Genomic DNA, 22,332 nt, shown 5'->3' with positions numbered 1-22,332 from the left:
CTTTCAGGTACTTTATAGGAAAATACATTGGATAATTTTCTGAGGTAGCTTTTGCACTGGGTTTGTCAGCTAATTATGCCAAATTTCTTCTTTTTATTCGCTACTTAATTATAAGCACAAGATTTTATACTTCTTGAAATTATATGAGAAAACAGATAGCCTACATCATCACATTACTATTGGTGATTTTGGTCTGATTTTTAAAATCTTAGTAATAAAACTAATCAGTTTATTTCCAGGATTTTGACTATCTGCCTGCTATTCCTTACAACTTTGCAGGAATGTTTTTCTTCCATTATTTGCCTGGAATAAATCTAGGGTTTTTTTAATCAAGGGTTTAGTTTGCAAATATCTAAAAAGAAAGTGTTGTATTTTATGCTTTCTTTAAAAAATCCCTCATATCTCTGCTTTTTTCAGTACAAATGGAAGTATAGCAAAACTCCTTTTGTACTGTTTGAATAGACTGGCTGTTTCTAAGAAGTTCTTGAGTGTTTTGTGGAGAGGTCAGTACTGACAGCTGTCTCTTATTGAGATTGCTCTTTCACTTGTTTGTGTTCTCTTCTATAATAGTACAGATACTTCGGTTTTCTTCCTCTTGGGAGAAAAGTAGTGATTCCTACTTCTATGGAATTCCTGTGTGACTTTCTCATATTGGTTCCTTCAACAAATCCACTACTTCCTTCATGTGAGTTAATTGATCAGTTCATCACAGACAGATGAACGAGCAGTTCTGTTTTAGGGATGGTTGAAGAAAGTTTCTTCTGTGATCCATGTCTTCAGAATAAAGTTTTCATAGCATACTGCGTCTTGTAGCAACAGATCAAATAGGTGATGTACAGAAAGAATGCCTTCAGTGATAGAAAGCAAACTATATTGGAGGAGAAAAACACTTTAAATAGTCACAGTGGTCTCTGAAGGAAGCTCTGCTATCTCTTAACCTTGGTAACTGAAGTATCCCATTTACTTGGGACCAGCTCTTCATTCTTTATAATTGCACAATCACCAGATGGCAGTGTTATACATAATCTTGCTAGATCCTTTTTGTGGGAATAAAGTCCCTATCTGGTTTCTTCGTTCTTCCACTATGCTTTTTTTGTAGAAGTCATACAATACCAGAATAAAAATGTTAGTATTATTTTTTTTCCCTTAATAGAGGGCATGAAATCAGGGTCAACTTTGATTAATTTTATGTTGCTTAACCTAAAAGTCTGTTAATATTTATACAAAATACAGTAATGCTTACTCAAAACCCAAGATTTTTAAAGAGTCACTGTCAAGACTTAATAAGTATTCCCAGTTCCTTACTTGAAAATCACTTAAATGTCTTCTCCTTTAAAAATAGCATTTGTCAGCAGTTAAATTTTCTGTTTGGGTGAATTTGATCTTTCATATGGCAACATAAGGTTTAGGACTGGTGGGGGTTGCTAAAGATATTTGTTATGCATTTCTCCCTGAAACATGGGGTCTGCTTGAAGCAATCACAGGATCTCTAGAATTCAGCTGCTGTCTGGCTAGCTTCTATTATTTTTCAAACTCTTTGAGTTTCAGTTGCTCATTAACTGTGTTTTATGGATATATACTTCTGTGAAGTGCTGAATGCTGTTTTCTTGCACATTTAAGTGTATATGTTATTTTGCATTGCTTTTCCTTTCCAGACAACCTTCTGTCTTTGTCTGAAGGTTGCTCTTGATAGAATTTACTACTTGAGGATTTTGAACCATCTAACTGTATCAAGCATTGAAAAATCTTACTCTCTTTTTGGAGACCTCTGTACCATCATCTATTGAATTTTTTCCTCATTATCCAATATGTAAGTCTCTTTGCTGCAGTGAAAGCTCGTGTCCGCATTTGAACAACACTTTTAATATGTGGCGTATCCTTAATTTCCTTTATTGTGTCAATTGAAGCTTAGCCAGAATTCAAAAAATATCATCCTAGGCTGATTGTGAACATCTTGTATGTAAGCACTTAATGGAGTCACCTGTCTCTATTCCATGTGACAAGAATTTTTCTAACACAACTTTTGAAAAGTAAAGTATTTGATCAGAATATATTTATTAAAATGTATCTCCAGTGTTGTGTTGATTTTTGAAGCATCATGACATGAGAAGGAATATGCATCTGGAAATTTCTTTTGCAGTTGTTGAGTTAAAATAATAAAAAGTCCCAGGTGTCTTCTAAAAATATGAGTGATATGAAGCAAATGGCTTCTGTAGGTTCAGATTCTCTGTATTATGAATACAGTATAAATTGCATTTTTAGTGCTGAAGTTAAATCCATTCACTTACTGCATGACCACGTATTTTTTTCCCTCTGTGCCTTGCTTCTCCATTTTGACATGTTGCACCTCCAGTTGCTCCATTACGGAGCATCATGGGGTTGCTGAAGATTTGTTCTCTGCTGTCAGATTTGTTGAAGTAGGACAGCAAATTTGGAAGCTGCTGGAGAATGGACAGAATATGCCTAGAGTCCTATGTGCAGAAGCTGAAACACAACATCTTAACCTGCTCTTTGTCAAGAGTTTTTCTTTAAAATTAGCAATTACATATCATTGGATAAGCAATCCAATTTAGTGATAAATTGCTTAATTTCCAGAGTTTTTTGTGATAAGAAACAATTTGAACAGATAGTTTTTGTGCCTTATCAAACTCCATTCAAAACCAAATTGAAATTAATAACTTCACTCTGAATAAGAAAACTTTGAAGAATTCCCATATCCGCATAAGATCGAATGACTTCATATTCATTTTGTAGTAAATTCTGGATTAGATCAAAATTAACTTAAATGTCATGGCCTGTCTGACCTTGTCATTTGAATACTCTTGCCTTGGAAGAGAATCAAAATATTTCAAAATATGCAATAGGTGATGCATTTGTTCATCTACCAGAGTTAGATTATGCTTTAAGCTCCTTGAAATAGAACAGTATCATCTGAAAATATTTTGGTTTCTTCAAATAGACCTGAGCACTTAAGGTTTTCATTTTTATTTTGTTAATACAGTGGATTTCTTTTATCATTATTAACTTTAAATTTTTTAATTGGATAAATCTGATTGTGTGTTTGCCGTTTGCAGTTATCATCAAAGTATATATTATATTTTCAAGATTTAAATATAAAGATTTATTGAAGAATTATGCAAAAAATTACTTTAACCATACACAGGGTTTCACCTAATTCCCTTGGTACATGGCTGTATACATGCAAGATCTTAAAGCATGAAAGATCTTGTGTCCCTCATAGAAGGAGGTGACATGCAGGCAAGGACCAGTGTCAGTCTTACATTTTCACTTATCCCAAGCACACCATCTTGCTGCCTGCACGTTTCCTGTGTTATTTATTGTTATACCTAGCTGCAGAATGCTAAGGGGTGCGCAGCCTGCCATAGGTGCTGTAGATGAGATGAGATCTGTGCTGTGCCCGTGGTTAATGAGTGTCCCACCCCCGTGTGCAGCTGACGGCCACTCTGCGCATCCTGGCCAGCTGCGCCCAGGCGCGCCGCCAGCTCAGCCCCAGCGCTGCCGTCCCCCAGCTCTGCGTGGCGCTGGAGCAGCGCAGCGGCGACAAGGACCTGTGCATCTGGATTGTCAGAGTCCTCAGGTACGTGGGAACACAGCTTGGTGCGCTGGCACGTCCCCCTCCCTCCAAGGAGGCAGGACCAAGCGCTGGCATTGGAAGATTTGCGTTGAACTCTTTTAATGACAATATCTTTTAATGATATTGTATGTTAATTGTGTCTCTGTTAATGCTTACAGAATTGTGTAATTGTAGCCGTACAGACTTGGATTCATCATCCCCATGAAAAAATATTTTGTTGTATTATGTCATTGTTTGATCCCACTGATTTTGATTGAGTTTTTTAAAGTGATGTTTCTTGTATTTTAAAGCTGTATAAATTATTAGGTATTTATTAATCCTGGTTTAGGCCACTTTCTCTTTTAATGAGAGATATTACGCAAGGAACTGTGTATTGTGAAATAAAATACACAAGAGGGAAAATGTGACCAGTATTCATTGTTTTGAGCAATTACAGAGTGTTTGAGGAGATTAATCCCTGGGATCAGGGCTTGAGTGTGCAGATGGAAGTGCTGAAAGAATCTCAGTTTTATGAGCAGCCAACGGCTGCTTCCCGAGTTGTGCTTTTTAGAGGGAGATCAGTGTGAGTTAGTCAGCACAAAGATCATTTTGTAGTCTGAATAGTTTCTCAGTCAAAAGTCTTCAGTTACCAAGCATCAGCTTGCAGTATTCAGTGCTAGATGGGCTTGCAAACAATGTAAGGATTTGGAAGAAGTTGTGAAATCAGCTGTTGGTAATTTCAGGAATAATGGGATTATAAGTGCAATTTATGAATGATGTGCTGGATGAAGTATTTGCCATTGCTGCTTTGTTACTGCATTAAGTCATGTTGCCTGTGGCTTTATGTTCAATGAGATTTTATTACAGATTTCTCCTCCTGTTCCGATGCTCCAAATTATGTATCACCTCCTCCTCTCTGGATGAGGTTGAGTAGTGCTTTGAACAGTGACAACATAAGGGGCTGGCACTCCTTCTTCCCCACAGCTGAAACCAGGCAAATCTGCTCCTTTGCTGTTTGTGCTATCTGTAAAGCATGTGAATGGCTTCCCCAGTTCCATGCTGCCTTGTTCACATCTGTCTCTAGTTTTGTTCCTAAAATCAAGGTCTTGCAGTGATTATAGCACTTTGAGCATATTTAGTTCTTCTGAGGAGGGAGCATTTCTTTTACTTGGAAAATGCCATTAAAAGTGGGATAATGAGTTTGTAATAAGGTGTAATTGATACTTACACTGTAATTCTGATAAGGACATTTACTTGGTATAGAATTCAATATGGAGAAAAAATAACTTACCTTACTTAAAATGTCCTGCTGCTTCAATTTTTTTCCTCAAGATTAGAACTACATGATCCAAGAATACAAATTAGCCATAGAAACCAATTTCATTAGCTTCCTGGAAATTGCAGTCACAAGAAAAAATAAATAAATAAATAAATAAATATATATATATACACAATGCAGGAAAGAGTTCAGATTTTAATTTTTTTTTTGTCTTCTAGTAATACAGAATGATTAATGTCTCAATCAACTTTAGGCAACTTCTTCATAGAGAATGTGTTCAATCTATTCAGATTATTCATTCAATAAGACTGTAAATCTTCCTGTAATAAGTTGTAATTGAACATCAACACAGATCTTTTGTGGTTTTGACTACATAAGAAGTAAGATGTTATCCTAGCTTGTTCTGTTATTGCATTTTTATGGTGTAACCAAAGCATGTCCAGTTCCCTGTTGTGGCAAGGGGCAAGGTGAGCAGTGTAGGACTGGAGCAGCTGTTAGGAAATGTGCAGAGATAAGTCCTGCCTGCAAGGAGGCACAGTCTCTGTATTTGCTGGTGACAGATGTGTCTCTTAGCACTGTTGCTGGGCTCTGCTAGATGTGCACTAGGAAAGGACCCCTCGTTTCCTCTCGTCTGACTTCGCACATCATCTTGAAATTCCAATTCTCCCCTTTAGCCCTGAGAAGTGCTGGTGTTAGCATACTGTGCCCATATGGCAAGCAGGTTGGGAAGATCCTTATGTTTGCTTCTTCCAGTAATGCACTGTGCCAAGGATAGCTGGGCTTCTGTTGTGCTCTTGTATAACTGCACATGCCTCTGCTAGAAGTCAGAGTATTGGCATTCACTTCATTTGTTGGAAAATACAGCTCTGAGAATCAAAAGTGACTTTCTAAAAAAGGTTTTGGGGAAAAAATTACTTTTGTTCATTTATTTTTTTTTCTTTACAGCAAACTTTCTACCTACAATGACTTCTGTGCAGCTTTAGCAGACTGCTCCAGATGTTACATTGTATTTTTAGCCCTGCTAAACAAATACCAGAAGCAGCAGGTCAGTTTTTCATCTCTTGATTTTTATATATTAATCCTCTGATGTGTCTATGTATTATTGTGTATAAGCTTGTTTGCAGTGTCCTACTTTTATGCATTTACCAAATAAAAATTTTAAATGGTTGAGAGCATTTCCAAATAGTAGATAATTGTAATGAAATAATTTAGATTAGAAATTCAAAGCAATACAGTGGACAGTTGATTAACTTGTCTATTCATGTGTAGAAACAGTCATTTGAGTACCTAATTTTTTTTCCTAGTTTTAAGAAATATTTTTTAAAGCAAAAATCTATTTGAATATTTCATTGTTGGAAATTGCTGGGCTTCCTCCTGTCCTCCTCAGCTGCAAAAGAAGTGTGACTTTTCTAGAGCTAAGCAATGTGAAAGCAGAGGAAAATATATTCCTTGCTGTCATGTAAAAAGGGGAGATTTACTCAACCCCTTTGTGTTTAATTAGTCTGTCAGAGCCCCAGGAAAGCCATGACCCTTGTGCCCAACCAATCTATCAGTGTCCCATTATGGGACCCTTCACTAAGCAGTCCCACTGGATCTGTTCCACTCATTTATTCAGTGTCACACACCTAGCAGAGGAACCTCCTCTTCCTTTACCCACTCTGGGCAGAGGGCAGTGCCCTTGGAGGACTGCATTAACAGTTTGCAGACTGACACTCTTCATTAATAGAATTGTGAAAGGTTAAGGTTTGAGACTTGCCAGTGATAGTAGCAGACTGCAAAAAACATATTCAAATCAATATACTAATTTAAAACAATGTACTAACAAGCTCTATATAATAATAATAATAATAATAATAATAATAATAATAATAATAATAATAATAATATAATAATAATAATAATACTGGTCTGACACAATCATTCAGCATTGTAGAGATCACATTTCTTACACAGTATGCGTCCCTATGACAGAGAAGACAGATTCAGCTTGTCGACTAATCCCAGACGTTACAGTGGAGTCTTCCCCCATTTCTGTCCATTCTTAACTCATTTTTATACTATTTCTTTATGTTTAGGTGGAACTTGAGTGGCTTTGGTCATACCTCTTAGTCAGTGAGAGGTGGTTGTACTGGGGGTTGGATATCTCAGGATAGTACCCGAGATAACCTTGCGATGGGGACATGCATTAGTCCAAGCAGAATGATTTCACAACAGTTGCTGATTCAAGAGCAGGACATTTTCCTTTATCTCTCTTGGTTTTCAGCTGCTATGGGGCTTATCAACTAGAAGGTACCACTGAGTTCCCTCCTCTGCAAGAGTTTCAACACAGTGCCTGGCCATGATGTCTCCACTCTGCTCCACCCTCTGTTGGGTCCCCCTTAGTGTGTGGGAGGTCAGATATGCTGACCATGTTTCATCCAGGGAGTACAACTGTGTTTTTCCCTGTCATTTCCATACCATTATCTTTTTAACTGTAGTCATCTTCCCATACTCTCTAACTACATAAGATATCAAAATGTATCTCTCCTTTACCAGAGAAAACCACATGCCTGGAATACTGCATTTGGGATGTTCATGTAGAAATAAATGTTTAGACTTTGTCAAAATGCCTTGTATCATGAATTAAAATTCTGAGTATAGTTGCTGCCAACTTTATTAGAACTCCAAGGGTGTTGCTGTATTGTCCTGCTGTATCACAGTGATCTTTCTTACATTTACTGAAGATAAAACTCAGAGCTCGGTGCAGGTTCCCAATCTTACAGATTGATGCATTGGTAAGAGTGGAGTGCCCTGTGTAGGGCAAATTACTCAGCCCTATTGCCAGGTAAGTTTTAAGAAGAAAATAATTTTTATCTGAAGCATAGATGTTCAAATGTGGAACAAGGCTTCAAAACAGAGATTTTAATAATATTAAATTACATTAAGATCCATCTTAAAAGTAAGGAACTTTCTTGGCTGGTCAGCATCTAAACTAGTTTGAGATAATTTAGTTATCCTGCTCAGTTTATCCCAGGGTTAATAATTCTTGGGGATTTATTGGAAGGAGGTCTTTTGGGTTGCTATCATTGAAGGGAGTTAATGAAGGTAGCTGGATTGGCTATACTGAACAATATTCTTTCTCTTGCCAAACACAAAAATAATTTGTTCCTTTCCTGTTTACCAGCATCCCTGTTTTCTATGATAATGCACATGGAAGAGGAACAAAGATTAAGTTGTTTCTCTTCTAAATATCTGCTGTAGCATATCTGATTATTTCTAGGTTCAGACTGCTCTTGCATAGCTTAGTCTTCAGAGACACTTTAGTAAAATACTATGTAAATGCTATGTAAATAACATGAAAAATGTCAAAGGCATTATATTTTCCTAGATTTATAGTTGTTCTTCCTTGTGACCATTGAATTAAAAACTCAACAAATTATGGAACCGAGATTAAGGATCTTTAATTAAGTAAAGCCTTTCTCCTAAACTTAATCTGTCATGTTAAGGGTAGCTTTTCTAGGTTCCTGAGATAATGGCTTTGTGTCATAATGAATTGTAGGTTCATATCTACCTCAAATTGTTATTATTTAGTATTCATAATTTAGCTTCTCTTTTGGCTATTATGTGTTCCTAAAATACATCTTTCTTCACAAGGTTAGCTCTGCATTTTGTGTTAAATTGTCAGTTGTTTTATCAAAATACAAATGAGTAAAGAAGTAGCTTGTGTATTAGGAAAAACCTTAGCTATTACATTGTGTTGATTATATATGCAATGTCTTCAGAATAATTGTCTTACTGCAGTTTTGAAACAAGCATGCAATTGTCAGTTGTCAGCTTAGTGAAGCCCTGCAGAAACAAAAAGAACATAGATAATGTAATGCACCACTTTTTCTGTAGTATGTAATAAACACTTGAGCTGTGTGGAGTGCAAATGTTTTTCCTGAGGTGTAGTTGGCACTGCTAATCTTTTTTTTTTTTAATGTTGACAACTAATGAGTTACAGTATGAGCTGGTGTGTGTTGAAAATAAATGAATTAACAACAGTGTGAGTAAAATTGTCTACTGTGGGAAGAATCAAAGAGAAGGAAAAATCATCATTATAAAAGCATTAAAAATCTTCAGGACTAAAAAGTGATATGTGAGAAAAGGAAGTGTGTGTGTGTGTGTGTGTGTGTATGTATGTGTGTTTCTGAGTTTTCAGGTTGCAGATTTTGTGGGATCAGGCTTTTTAGTGGCAGTCATAGCAGTAAGAAACACAGGGGAAGAAATAGAGGAAAACTGGCATTCAGACTTTCTCAAGGGCTGTCATAATTGTGACTTTAAAGCTAATAATTAAGTACTGTGAAAGTAAAAATGGGAGCACTGGAAATAGGCTTAGTGACTTGCACCCACACTGCACACTGAATTCCACAGTTGCAACCCAAATAGTCTCTGTTCTTTGCTCCACACTGCAGTTGTAACTGTTTTCCCTTTTTTTCTCAGCTCATTTTCTCTCTTGGGTGAAGGAGTCAGAAGAAATGGAAGGGTAATGATTCAACTCTATGAGGCAGACTTTTGGGGAAATTGAGTTGGCAAGACTTGGTACCATGTGTTGCAGTCTTAGGTGGGGAATACAGAAGACTGGAAAAGCTGAATCTTCAGGGCAGGACTGGGGAAGTCAATTGGGATTTTATACACATCTGAAGTATGCATTCATGGTTGGCTTTGGATCTTACTTGTGTGGAGTAACAAAAAAAATCCTTGGTGGTTGCTACATGCTGTCAAAACTGTCAGAAGTGTTTGTGTAATTTCTTTGTCTCACAGGATAAGCTTTGAATGATTCTGCTTCTAGTCAGCATTGTAGACTTTTGCCTATCTCAAGAAATCTTCTAGCAGGGTTCTGTTCCACTTCCCCACATCATTATCATCTCTAAGCTTTCCAGATAAACTGCATCAAGAGTGACTTTCTCAGGCTGTGGTTAATGTCACAAGTCACAAGCAGGCCATGCTTTTGGGACAGAGACATTGCCTAATCGGATGGTAGCTTCTGTCAATAAGTCAGGCACTACCTGAGCTTAGGTGGCATTTTGGGGCCCTGCCAGCTTCTGTGTCATGTTTTATCAGTTAGGAGTCTGTTTTCAATCCTAAGAGCACAAACACAGGGTGTGATACTAAAATTTGTATAGGAGCAATCTTATGCCTCTTGTATAGAAAGGTCCCCTTACACCTTGGTGTTCCTTATTTTGAAATTGGGAAGTATTTTTTTAAGAATCTGACATCACTGGATGCAGTAATTGCCTATTCAGCAAAATGATAATTACATTGGATCACATGAGCAGTTCATCCAATCTGCTCTTGATACTCAGCAATGGTGAGATTCAGATGTCTGGAGAACAGTAAAAATGGAGCAGGCTTGTATGATACTTCTGTGTGTACTTACCAAACCCCCAACTCTTTCCAGTTTGGAAACACCCTCAGCCAGCTGTGTATGAAATAAACCTCAACTGACTTCTTTTCTATGAAATTCTACAGTTTCTCTTCTACCCCATATAAACTTTTAATGTCTTACAGATCTATTGATGAGGAGTTGTATAGCAAACAATTCCTTTTGCCTATTTTGAATTTTGCCTTTACTATCTTTATTTGATGCCTTCTGGTTATTGTATTGCAAATGTGGTGAAGCCCACTGTTCATTTCACACCTCCCTTGATTTTCTAAGTGTTTATCCTACTCTCTTCAAGTTACCTCTTTTCCATGCTGAGGAGTCCTTGCTTACATTGCCCTTTCTGATAGACTGTTCCATGCCATGGTGTATCCACGTTGCTTTTCTCATAACATTTTCCAATCCTGATTCCTGTCTCTTTTTTTGAAAGGAGGAAACCAGAACACAGCACTTAAGATGTGGCTATATCGTAGATATATGTGCCTGCATTAATTTATTTCCCAATAATTCCCAATACTTTATTTGCTTTCTTGATCTGTGGTCATTAAACTCTGTCATTAACTCTGAGATTGCTCTGTAGGTAGATATGGTTGGTTTAAAAGCTGTAATTTTATACAGAAAGATATGTTTGCCTTGTTCTTTTCCATAGATCCTTTAATATGTAAATAATGCATTTAAATTTCATCTGCCATTTTATTACCAACTGACTACAATTCTTTTTCAGCTTTTCAGTCAACCTTCATCTTATGTACTTTGAATATCATGGTGAAATCAGTACATTCTTCCATATCACTGTTGCTGCCCATTTTCTGTGTTTATGGACAAACTGAATACAACAGATCCCAGCACAAAACCTTGGGAATTCCACTGGTCATCTTCCACCATTGCAGAAGCTGCTGACTTACTCTGTTTTACATCCTCTAATCATTTATCTATACCAGGACATTCTCCCTTACAGCATGACTCCTTAGTTTCACTAGGATTTTTGTGAGTGACTTTGTTAAAAGTCTCCTGGAAGGTCACATGGGTGATATCAAATGGGTCTTTTTTATGCATGTTTGTTAATCCCTTCAAAGAACTCTCTAAATGCATAAGTAAGAAATTAGAAGTCTTAAAGCTGATTGTGTCCACTCGTTTTTTCGTTCTTTTTTTTTTTTTTAATGGTCTCTTCTAATTTATCTGGTCCAGACACCAGACTTTATTCTCACTTGGAATCTTTTCATGTTTGTTACAGTTATAGGAGGTTGCATAGTGCTGTTAGTAATTAAGCTATTTAATTAATTAGTTCTTTTAGAACTGTGATAATTATCCAGTCTTAGTGATTGGTTACTCTTTGTTTTGTCAGTTTGTTCCTTAAAGTTGTTTGTGATTGCTTCAGTTTTGGACAGATGGCTCTGATGAGCCTTCCCTGGAGAATGCTGTCTCATTGAGATCTCCCAGTTGCTTCTAGAGTGGGCATGAATCAATGCAAAGAACTCATTTAGCTTCTCTGCAATTATATTTTCTTCTCTCAGTGCTCCTATTTTATCCTGATCATCAATTAGTTCTTCAGATTCTGGCAAACTTCCCAGTCCTGATGCATTCAAAAAGATTTATTATTTTTGCATCTCTTGCATCAGCTTGAAGAACTGCACTTATTTTCAATTATACTTTGCACACTGCTTTACCTGGTTGATTTAGCAATCAGTTTGTCAGAAACAATTTATTGAATGAAGAGATGTTGCCTTGTCATCCTCTGTAAGGACTTGTCCACATTTATCGGGTTCACTGATAAATGCCTGGGTGCCCAGCTTCCTTCCCAAATGCATCTACCAGTTAGCAGCTCCCAAATCAGCTTATTGTCTTCTGTGAGCCAGCAGGCTTTTGCTTGTGAGACTTGCTCTTGTCTCCCCCAAAGAAAAAACCTTGTTTCAGGGCTGTTGAATGTCCTTTTTGCTCTTGGGAGTGCTGCTGTGGGGAAGGTTGTCACAGGTGAGGCCTCTAACTGCAGGGAATTTTCCCACTGTGTTTCTGGCTTTATTGATTGGGCAAAGGCTTATCAGCATGTGGTGATGCCTGCTCTTCCTGGCTGGTGTTTTGGCTGCTTTATGGATAACTCTGTGATGAGCTCCAGGAACCCACCATCTGTCTGTTTCAGTCACTCATAGAACAGAAGTCATGTAGTGCCCAAAAGCAACCTCAGGCTCTTCCTTACACAGTGTAGTGCTGCACCTGTGTTTAGTCAGGTACACATTTGCCTTTTAAATGCTTTGAGAGTGTTATTGATGCTCTGTTCAGTGCCGTCACACTCTTCTGAGATTCCAAAGGGCTTTTTTATTAACGTTGTACTGGGGGCAATGGTGTGTTCCTGTGTCTACTGCTTGCTTCTAAATAAATGGTTATCCAGTGCTGTCCCAAGTGTTCTTTGTGTTTTGGTTACTCACTTTTTCTCTGTGTCATCCCTCATTTGGGCTGAGGACAGCTGTTAGTGTGACAGCACCATACATTGTGTCAGAGAACTGACCCAGCTTCCAACAACCATGAAGCTGAAAAAAGAACCCCAATCCTTTCCTGGTTATTATCTGCATTGCTTTCCTGTCTGGTTTGTTGAACAGCCATACAAATGCTTTCTTGATCCCAAATACTGAGGCAGCAATGTGGGAGAAGAAAGAAACTCTGTGTGGAAAGGAGATTGAGTGCTGTTTATGCCACTGCTTGTGCTGAAATGCTCGTCAAGGTAACCCTACAAAAAACTTGCCTTGATAATGTGGTTCTTTTCTCCTACATGTACCAGTACATATTTCCAGTTGGATTCCTCCTCAGTGTAGCCCAACATTGTAATAGTGCCTAGGACAATTTTAAAAAGAAAATTGATCAGTAATGTAATTGATCATTAAAGAACAAAAGAATACAAGATTCTTCTCCAGTATTTTGTGTGTGTACTTGCATATTTGTAACTGATCAATCATTCTCTCTGAATTTGCTTCTATTTCCAAGAAGGAAGTAGCAATTCTAGGATAGATATTCTGACAACTCTGAAGGAATTTCCCTGCTCATAAAGGTGAATAACTACAGAAAGTCACTCTTTCCCTACTTTATGATTTCTGACAGTGTGCTGAGCTGAAAAGTGTATGTGCATCTTCCTAAAGCTTCTTTTGGTTTTTTTTTTTTGTTTTGTTTGTTTGGGGTTTTTTGGGGTTTTTTGGCTGAAAGAAAAAGCAAAAATGTTAAGTGCAGAATATTTGATCTGTTTACTGAATGTAAAATTATCAGAAATGCAGTGTTCAAAGTTTGTAATGAACAAGTTGGCATGCATCATATAGAAACCTGCTGTTCTGGTGTATCAAAAGATACAAGTGAGTGTATGTAATTACTAGATAGATAAACAACAAAATATCAGTAATAATAATAATACTGGTTGGTGAGACACACTGCGATGAAAATATGTTATTGCAATTCTTGTTTTATCTTCTCTAAATGATGCTGAAAGCTCGGGAACACTTCAAAAAAAGCTACAAGAATTACTAGAGTTAAAATGCTCCAAGGAAATTAATTTATCCATGACAAAGGTCAGACCATTAGCAAGCTGCCTATTAATAGAGTCTGCACAAGGAAAACATTTCTGTTAGAAGACCAGTCTTTAATCTAGGAAAAAAAAAAAGAGCTGATAAGAAATAGGGGCTAAAGTTGTTCAAACTTAAATTAGTAATAAGAATAAAGATTTTAACAAGAGAGATTAGCAGTCATTGGAGCAATACTATGGAGGATATGGTTTTCAACTTTTTCTTATTTAGTTAATTTCTGAAATACTGTTCTTTTAGAGAGCCTACACAGCTTTTCGTCAAATATTGTTCTGGTAATAGTGTGCTTCCTTTTCTTCTTTTCCTTTCCCTGGTGTCCACAAACAAACCTAAGCACAAGTTCTTGATAGCTGAAATTCACTAAGTGCACTAAGATGAACCCTTTTCTGAAAAGTTTAGCTGAACAGATCAGATTTTGGGATGCAGAAATTACTGAGTAGGGTCCTATGGTGTGGATACAGTATAATTGCATTTTACTAATGGTCTCTCCTTCTCCTGAAATGCATTAATATTTGGGGGGAAGGAGGGTCTCTTCACTGAGAAGGTACTCCCTGCTGTCCCTGTGGCAAAACTTCTCTCTGCTCCTTATTTCACAGTACTTAGTCAGGAGGTTCTCTATTTGGTTTTGATATTTCCAGTGTGTTCCACACCACTGCCCTCTGCCCCTTTTTTTAATTCTTTAAATTGAGTTTCATATTGTGACAGCTGTTGTTTCTGTGGTTGAACAGAATATTTTCTAGCTAGAATGTCACTTCGAGATGAATATTTACCGTATTTGGATGAGATTAGCTGTGGGTTAGTATAACTACAGTAATTTTGCCTATAAGTAGATTATTAAACTCCCAAGTTTTCTTTCCAAGGTGCATAATAAAGCAGAAATACAAATTTGGAAGGAAAGTGTAAATTAGATTTGAATGAGAAGCAGGGCAGGTGGTAGAATTTTGACTAACTCCACTGAAATTTGGGTAACATGGAAAGCAGATTTCATTTGCAGCTGATGATTCAGTAGGAACTCAGCTGCTGGCATCTGACCTTTTGTTTTGTACTATTCCCCTCATTCTGAAGGCCCGGATAAAGTAATAGCAGGTACTTGGCCAACATTCACCGGTTCTAGATTAGACTGCCCTTCCTTGTTGATCTTGTTTTAGTCAAAAACTACTGACCTGATTTACTTTCCTTCCTTCCTGATAAGATGCGTGTACAGGCTGTACCTGTGCTCATCATGCTTACACTGAAGGCAGGTGTACTTTATTGCCAAGATAAACTCTTGTCAGGTTCTGTGACTCAGCAAGTCTATGGGGTACCTTTGCTGCTAGGGCAGGGCAAGGAAGAGGGTTTTAGAAGTAGATAAGCAAAAAAACCTTTCATATCTGTGATGATCAAGTGTTTATTTGTCAGTTGCCAAAAGAATAAGAGTTACATGTTGGTGGAGTATGTGGTGCCATTACCACCTCAAAACCCAAAATATCACAGTATCTTCACAGACAGGAAGCAAATAGAAAGATCTTCTCAAGCTTTTCTTGATTTGTTTGTTAGAATTTATTTATGTAGGTGAAGCTGTGTGCTCTCATATATAGCCTTCCACTCAGGTTTTAGTACACTCTGTGTTCATCATGTGTCACATGAATGCCTCACTATAAAAAGATGAAATAACTGAGTGTAATTCCTGTCTTTAATCTAGTTCGTCTTTAGTGCAATACATGTTTAAACTTCCATATGATAGAAATTGATCTGATAAATGTAATTTTTCTGTAAGTGTGGAAGAATGTCTGAAATTCCCTATGTAGTTAATACTCCAAACGTGGAAATGAACAGTAATCTCATTTATTATATTGAGGTTTTGCTACAGAAAGGCCTATGGGCCCTGCACAGGTTTAGTCTTGCAAGCAGTTTCAAAATATCATGTAGTTCTGCATGTATCTTTTTACCCAGCCATTCTAAGATGGCGCTTCTTACTCTTGCAGTCCTTATCCATGAGCATTTAAAGAAATATAGCCAAAAATAATACAAATTCTTGAGCATTGTACTACTCAGAAGAAGTTGTACTGCTTTCCTCTTTGTCCTTGCTTGTTAAATTTTCATGAAAGATAATGCAACTTTGGTACTATTCTATTAAAGCCGGATGTGCTTAGCTAAAAAAGAAGTATTTTATAAGTTTGTTTTGCTGGGCTGTAGGTGGAAAGCACAGCTGAGATCACACTTCTCAAAATATCAGTTGATTGCTGTGTGGTACCTGTTTGTCTCTTTCCTGATTGGGCAGAGCTGTTGCTGGGCTGATACCATTTTGACCAAAATTAGAAAGTCAATATAAACGAGTCAAACTAGATTGCCTGCTTTTTTCAGTTCTCTCTTCTGATTCATCAGTTGTTTGCTTCAAATTTTTACAGCCTTTGTGAGTTGGGTGTTGTGCCAGCAAAGGTGAAAGCTCTTAGTGGTTAGTCATTAAGAATATTCATAAAAAATTGTCGTGATGACATTTAGAGCCTAAGAAAAAATGTGATGCCTAGTTTAAAAAAAAAAAAGTGGAAGTGGGTCCTACAGAGTGATATTATTAAATACATGAATGTGAAAACCATTTCCTCACATAGGAGACTGCTGCTTCTCATGTTCAGACATAGCACTCATCTTCCTGAGAGGATGTTATTGCCAGTGTCTTGTGGCAGAGGCTTAGGACCTGAAACTTACTGATGAAGGCAGGTATCAAAGGAGGAGTTGCTGCCTAAACATCTTTTTTACTTCAGTATTAGCTTGTTTAACAAGTTAGACTGAGCCTGGTTAACTTATGTTGCTAATACCAGGGAGGGTTAGAATATGTGTAAATACAATGATGATATTTGAACAAAAACAGTGGAATAATTGTTCAGTAAAGTTCTAGGTTAGTGCAAGTACAGCAGGTTAGCAGCTAAAGGCAGATGTTTCTCATACTTGAAGAAATGCTGTTACTTTACCTGCACCATTAAGCTAAAGCTACAGACTCCTTTTAAAATGAGTAGATTTTGATGCAAGTGACAGAGGGAGATGTTTGAAGTAGTTTAAACCTGAGTTACTTTAGACTTTCAGAATTTTTTTTTCTTGTCACATACTGGTGGGTAATAAACAGGCAGGGATGTTGTTGAATTGCCATTCAGTTAGGATCTTCTAGTCTTGCCACTAAAAATTTGTATCTGAGAATGTACAAAATGAAGGTCAGGCTAGAAAGTGCTTTAGGAGAGCAACTTGCTTAAATCATGAGATCTCAAGATACCTTACAAAAATAGAAAGTAGGTCTCATTCAGCAATGATAAAAGGGTAGGAAGAGCATATACAATCAGAAGAAAACCCCAGCAGAGCACAATGTGAGGTGCAACTACAAAAGGACATAAAAAGAAACAAAAATTTTTATAGTAAATTGAGAAAACAACAAGGAAATAATTTCTCTGGTGTTCAGAAAAAGCTGAGCATTGCTGGCAGGTACTGTGGATAGTTAAGTGTGAAATGCCCTTTTTTTTTTTTTGCTTCTTTTTCTGAACGGGTTATGTATGACCAAATGAATAATCTCTACTTTAGCCTGGAGTCTTTTGTCACTAAAAAACAAACTGAAGCATATTAAATGTCATCAAACCAGCTGATGCAATTTACCTTTTGGTGTTTAAAAGGGGGATCTCAGTCTCTGAGATTCTTGAAAAGTTATGAAGAATTGCAAGGTTGTAGGGTGCCTGTTTTTAAAAGGAGAAAGAGAAGGAACTGAGAAATGACAGACCAGTGAATTTAAATTGTATTTCTGGTAAAAATTAGGAACAAATAAGTCAGCTATCTGTGAGCAGTTAGAATGAGCAACAAAATTAATAAAACCTAATTTGGATTTAATAGTAACAAATCAAGGGGAAGGAGTTTAACTTCTAAAATGGTTACCAGGCCTAGAAAAGGAAAGGTTGTAGTCTCTTCCTGTCACAGCTGAAACTTTCTTACTTGAAAGATAGTAAATTCTGCTGATTTTTCTGATTATTCTAGTTATATAAAGTGTGGTCTAAGATGTTTTAAGATTACTGTGGGCTTGGTAAAAATAGATGACCTTTCCTAAGTATATCGCATTAGTAATTACTCCAGTGGTATCTAGTTCTGTCAGATGTTTTTGATTTCTTCTGTAAATCAAGTTTTGAAAATTGGTAGCATAAAAAATTATTTCTAGCTACTGTGTTTGGCATTCCTTCAGTTGTTCTGGATGTGCTGTTATCTGAATTGGGAAGCAAATTAAGTATTGTCTTCTTTTTAAGCAGCTGCCACCTTCTGCTGTTGTCCATGTAACATGGTTTGTTTATTTATTTTGTTACAGGATTTGGTTATCCGTATCATCTTCATTCTTGGGAATTTAACAGCAAGGAATGACCAGTCCCGGGAGCAATTTTTTAAAGAAAAAGGAAGTGTTAACACCTTGACATCATTATTCCAAACCTACTATGAACTTGATTTGAATGCACCGACATGGCACCATGATAGAAAAGGAAAAAGCCAACCAAAGTATCGTTCAGAAGCAGAAGATGTTCTGATAAAACTGATCAGAGTGCTGGCCAACCTCTCCATTCACCCTAGAGTAGGTGCAGCTCTGGCAGCTGCCCATCCTCTTGTAGGATTACTTGTTACAGTACTAGGTAATAACATTTATGTTGTGCTTGTTATCTTTGTTCAGCCTGTAAGGAGAGTTTAAGACTTTCCATTGCAAAGAAACCCCAGAGTCAATTGTCTGACATTCATAAACTGTTTTATGTAGGAGGCCTGTTTTAGAAGCATTGTTGCTTTGGTATTGACTTTTCAGTATCTGGGGAAAGATGTTGTAGAAGTCTTTAATTCAGTGATCAGATTTGCAGATAGGATCATTAAAGATAAGAAAACAAATTTTATTTTAAACACATCTCACTGAGAGTTAATCTATAAGGAAAGTTTGTTCTTATCAGGTGCTATATAGATGTGTTTGGTGGTGGTTTGTTTTTTTTTTAAAGGTTTGTATTTTTTGTGACTGTTTTGGATTGTTCCTGTTCACTGCGCCCATAACTTTCAGCTTCTTTAAAGAATTTTCTCTTACTTTTTTCCTTCTTTTTCAGTCTTCCAACCTTTTATCTCTTTCAGATGGAAGAGTGTCTCCCTCCAAATGGAGGATTAGGACTGCAGTTCCTTTACCACTTACTGATCCCCTTGTAAATCTGATTACAGACTAGGGCTGGTCTGTTTGGCCCATAACAGAGTTTAACTGTGACAAGATACATGTTAAACAGCCCAGTATATTTTACTGTGTAATGAGAACATTAAATATTATGTTAACCTGATTGTACACTGTCTTAGCAGTCATGAGGGATGAGACAAGTCAGACGCACAACTTGGTTCTGTCTCATGGGTTGAAACTCTCTTAATGATTTTGTAAGTGCTTTTGACCTTCAGAGCTTCTCTCTGCTACCCTCTCCTCTTCTTGAGCACTTTATCAGTCAGTTTACTACAAAATGTTCTGTCTCCCTATGAACTTACCCCTTTTTTATTTCCTTCACTCTTTGCTTCTGAGGCCAGAGACCTCAGACAAATAAGTCTTTCAGACTTTTTTACATGTTAACATTCTGTCAGGAAATCTGAAAGAAAAGTCTTTCAAATATTGTTGAAGGGATTTTTAACCATTTTTTCTCCATGTCTATTACACAGCCCCATTTCTGCATGTGGACTCTCCTCAATGCCATCTTAAAACAGCAAAGAGGATTTGTCGAATGTCTTAACTGACTAAATTTTAAACTATTTCGCCTGAGTCACAATGATTTCTCTAAATTAATAATGGGGAAGAATGGTTTTGTATTGCCATTTTTGGATCAGGTGTTCCTGTTAACTTCTGCCATGTTACTCAACAACAGAAGGTTTGACTGTAGTAGTGGCCACATAAACTATTATTCACTTTGCTTCTGGGATCTAATGCACTGCAGAATTAGACACGTGTGTGTTTATCTACATATGCCTATGTTTTGGGTTTTTTTACTCTCAGAATACAAGTCAGTCGATGATTGTAAAGAGTTGGTCATCAATGCTGCAACAGCAATCAACAATTTGTCCTACTACCAAGTGGAGAATTCTGCAGTTCAGGAGAAGCAGCTACACATTGCTGAAAGTAAGGACTTTTAAACAAGTACTTTTTGTACAGCTTTTTGAAAGCAGAAACATTTTGACACAACAGAAAGACACATAACATTTTGTGGTATTATCTTGCAGGAGTATAAAGTTCATAGGGCTAAATTCTTTCAATAATGATTTCCCATTTTTCTTGAAAACACTATGACTTATATGAAAATAGCTGGGTTGTTCACAAAACCCCTTCTTTTCCTCCACAAAGGAATTTGCTGTATTGTTTTCTGTTCAGCAGTTTTTGCCAGATTTGTTGAAAATCCATATACCTGAGCCAAAATAATCATGTTGCTTTTTCCTTCTAATCACAGTATGGCAAGAGGGTTTTTTCTTCTTGATAAAAACTTACTTTCTATGCCTGTAAAATCAGATTTGTGTCTGTTTCTGGCTTGTAAATCCATTGGCAATATTATATTGAGTGATTCTCTCCCCTCTTGACATGGTGGTCAATAATCAGTTATGTGCAGGAACTGCACTGACTTCTGAGACTATTGTGTTAATGTTGTACAAAAGGCAGAGAGGTTGTGTCTTGCACATCTCTCTATCTCAATAGACCAGACACTGGGGAGAGACAGAACCTGAAGTTCACACAACAGGTAGAATGAGGAATAGGAAAGGATATCCTGGCTGTCAGCCCAGTGCCTGGACTGGTAGACATCATTTTCTCTGTAGGTGACATTTCTGCTGTTCTGTCAGAACTCATTTTATCACCTGTAAGCCAGCTGCCTCTTGTTGCTGGTTGAAAACAGATTACTTCTGTCCTGTGTGTTGTCATGTGGAGCCAGTCCCATCACCTTCCTGAACTGAGGAAAGAGGAAACGTTTTGATGCAGGACCAACAGGCTTTCTGCTGCTGCAGGCATTTTGAGAATGTTTCCTGTTTGATATGTGTGGTGGACAAAATCCCTTCAGATGTCTTTTTAAGACAAATTGAAGATGTGTTCAGTATTGCAACATCCAGAGGCAGAAGTAATGAGGACAAAGCCAACCTCCCTTCTATATTTCTTTATCTCTTCTATCATAGGAAGGGCTAAGGGTTGACTTATTTGAGTCCTCTGTGTGATGGACTGATTTTAGTGTTTTGCTTTGTATTCACAGAAGACTGATAAATGTAACTTCTGTAACATCACTCTCTGCCATGCACCGAAGTCTTCCATGATTGTAGCTCTTCCTAGGAAGTGCTGAAGGTCTCATTCCTGCTGCTGAAGCACACACTGATCATATGTAAAATTGCTGAGCAGAAAAGCAGCAAGGAAGTGAATGTATCAGATTGGGACAATATTAAGTAGCTGTTGAGAGAAAATGTGTTTGCTTGTTATAGCAGCACTAAGAGAAAACAGAGCTAATGTCAGAAAATAATTTCATCCCACCATAATACCATCTGTTCAGGATCTAAATCAATTCTCTTATATATTACATTATTATATTATATTATTTTTTTTAAATTATGTCTGTCTGAATTTTCATGAGCCCACTCAAAACTGCATAGCAAAACTGACGCCCCTTATTACAGCTGTGCTTAGACTGTCTCCATAACTCCTTGTTTGTTCCTTGCACTTAGTCCCATATTGGAGCTCTTTATCTTTGAAGCCATATGCAATTTTGTTCTTGTTCTACCATCAGCTCACCCCCTTTGCTGCCACCAGACAAACAACTGCTCCCATTTTTTACATTTATAGCTGTTGCTGTTTGCATTCTGATATTCATTGATAAAAAAGAGCCATATATTTGTGATTTATCATTTTTATTTAATTTCTCTGCAAACCAACAGTGCTTTTAACGCTGTTAATGAGTGACAACATGGATGCAGTTGTGGAGGCTGTCAGAGTCTTTGGCAATCTTTCCCAGCATCATGAGATCCGTGACTTCATCATGCAGAAAAAGAGTGAGTTACTTTTGCGTTTGTAGGAGTTCTATTTTTGAATGTCCATGGTTCTAAAAAGAAAAAGTTGTTAATAAGCTGTCTCAGTTAAAGGGTAGAATCAATCTTCCCTGATGTTTTGCAAATTAGGCAAACATTAGAATCCAATAATAGCCATTATAAATACCATTTCGTTTCAGTTTCATTAAAATGGAAATATTGGAGTAGGAAAAATATGCCATGGTACTTTCACAAAGGTACATATTACAAAAACTCTGTTTTTCCTGAAGTTTCAAATTTGAAATTTCCCTTTACTCAAATAGCTTTTCAGATCCTGCAGGTTAGTAGTGATATGAAATAAAATTAAAATCCAATTAAAATCTCATTTAGGTTCATAAGCTCAGATTTTTGATTCCCACATTTGACAGCTTGTTAGCACTTTGTACCATGTGGCTTGGATTTGTCTGCCTCAGCAAAGACCTGCTGTTTGCCTCGGGGTGAAGTAGGGTTCAAGTCTTCTCAAGTC

The 22,332-nt window shown here is 37.1% G+C and overlaps 1 protein-coding gene across 10 annotated transcripts in view; it reads left to right on the top strand.

Moving 5' to 3' along the window:
• The window catches only part of ARMC2 (armadillo repeat containing 2), an 81,709-nt gene that overhangs the window by 32,444 nt on the left and 26,933 nt on the right, over positions 1-22,332 (top strand). For all 10 annotated transcript variants that reach the window (XR_012579674.1, XR_012579675.1, XM_074537981.1 and 7 more), the window contains 5 exons: positions 3,453-3,598; positions 5,799-5,898; positions 18,127-18,442; positions 19,810-19,932; positions 21,717-21,830. Coding sequence is in view for 8 of the 10 variants with exons in the window: in XM_074537981.1 (XP_074394082.1) it covers positions 3,453-3,598; positions 5,799-5,898; positions 18,127-18,442; positions 19,810-19,932; positions 21,717-21,830 (799 nt within the window). In the remaining 2 variants the exon portion in view is untranslated. The remainder of the gene's footprint in view (positions 1-3,452; positions 3,599-5,798; positions 5,899-18,126; positions 18,443-19,809; positions 19,933-21,716; positions 21,831-22,332) is intronic.

This window comes from Zonotrichia albicollis, chromosome 3 (genome assembly GCF_047830755.1).
Source record: "Zonotrichia albicollis isolate bZonAlb1 chromosome 3, bZonAlb1.hap1, whole genome shotgun sequence".
Lineage (NCBI taxonomy): Eukaryota > Metazoa > Chordata > Aves > Passeriformes > Passerellidae > Zonotrichia > Zonotrichia albicollis.
This window is presented reverse-complemented; position numbering and strand designations above follow the sequence as displayed.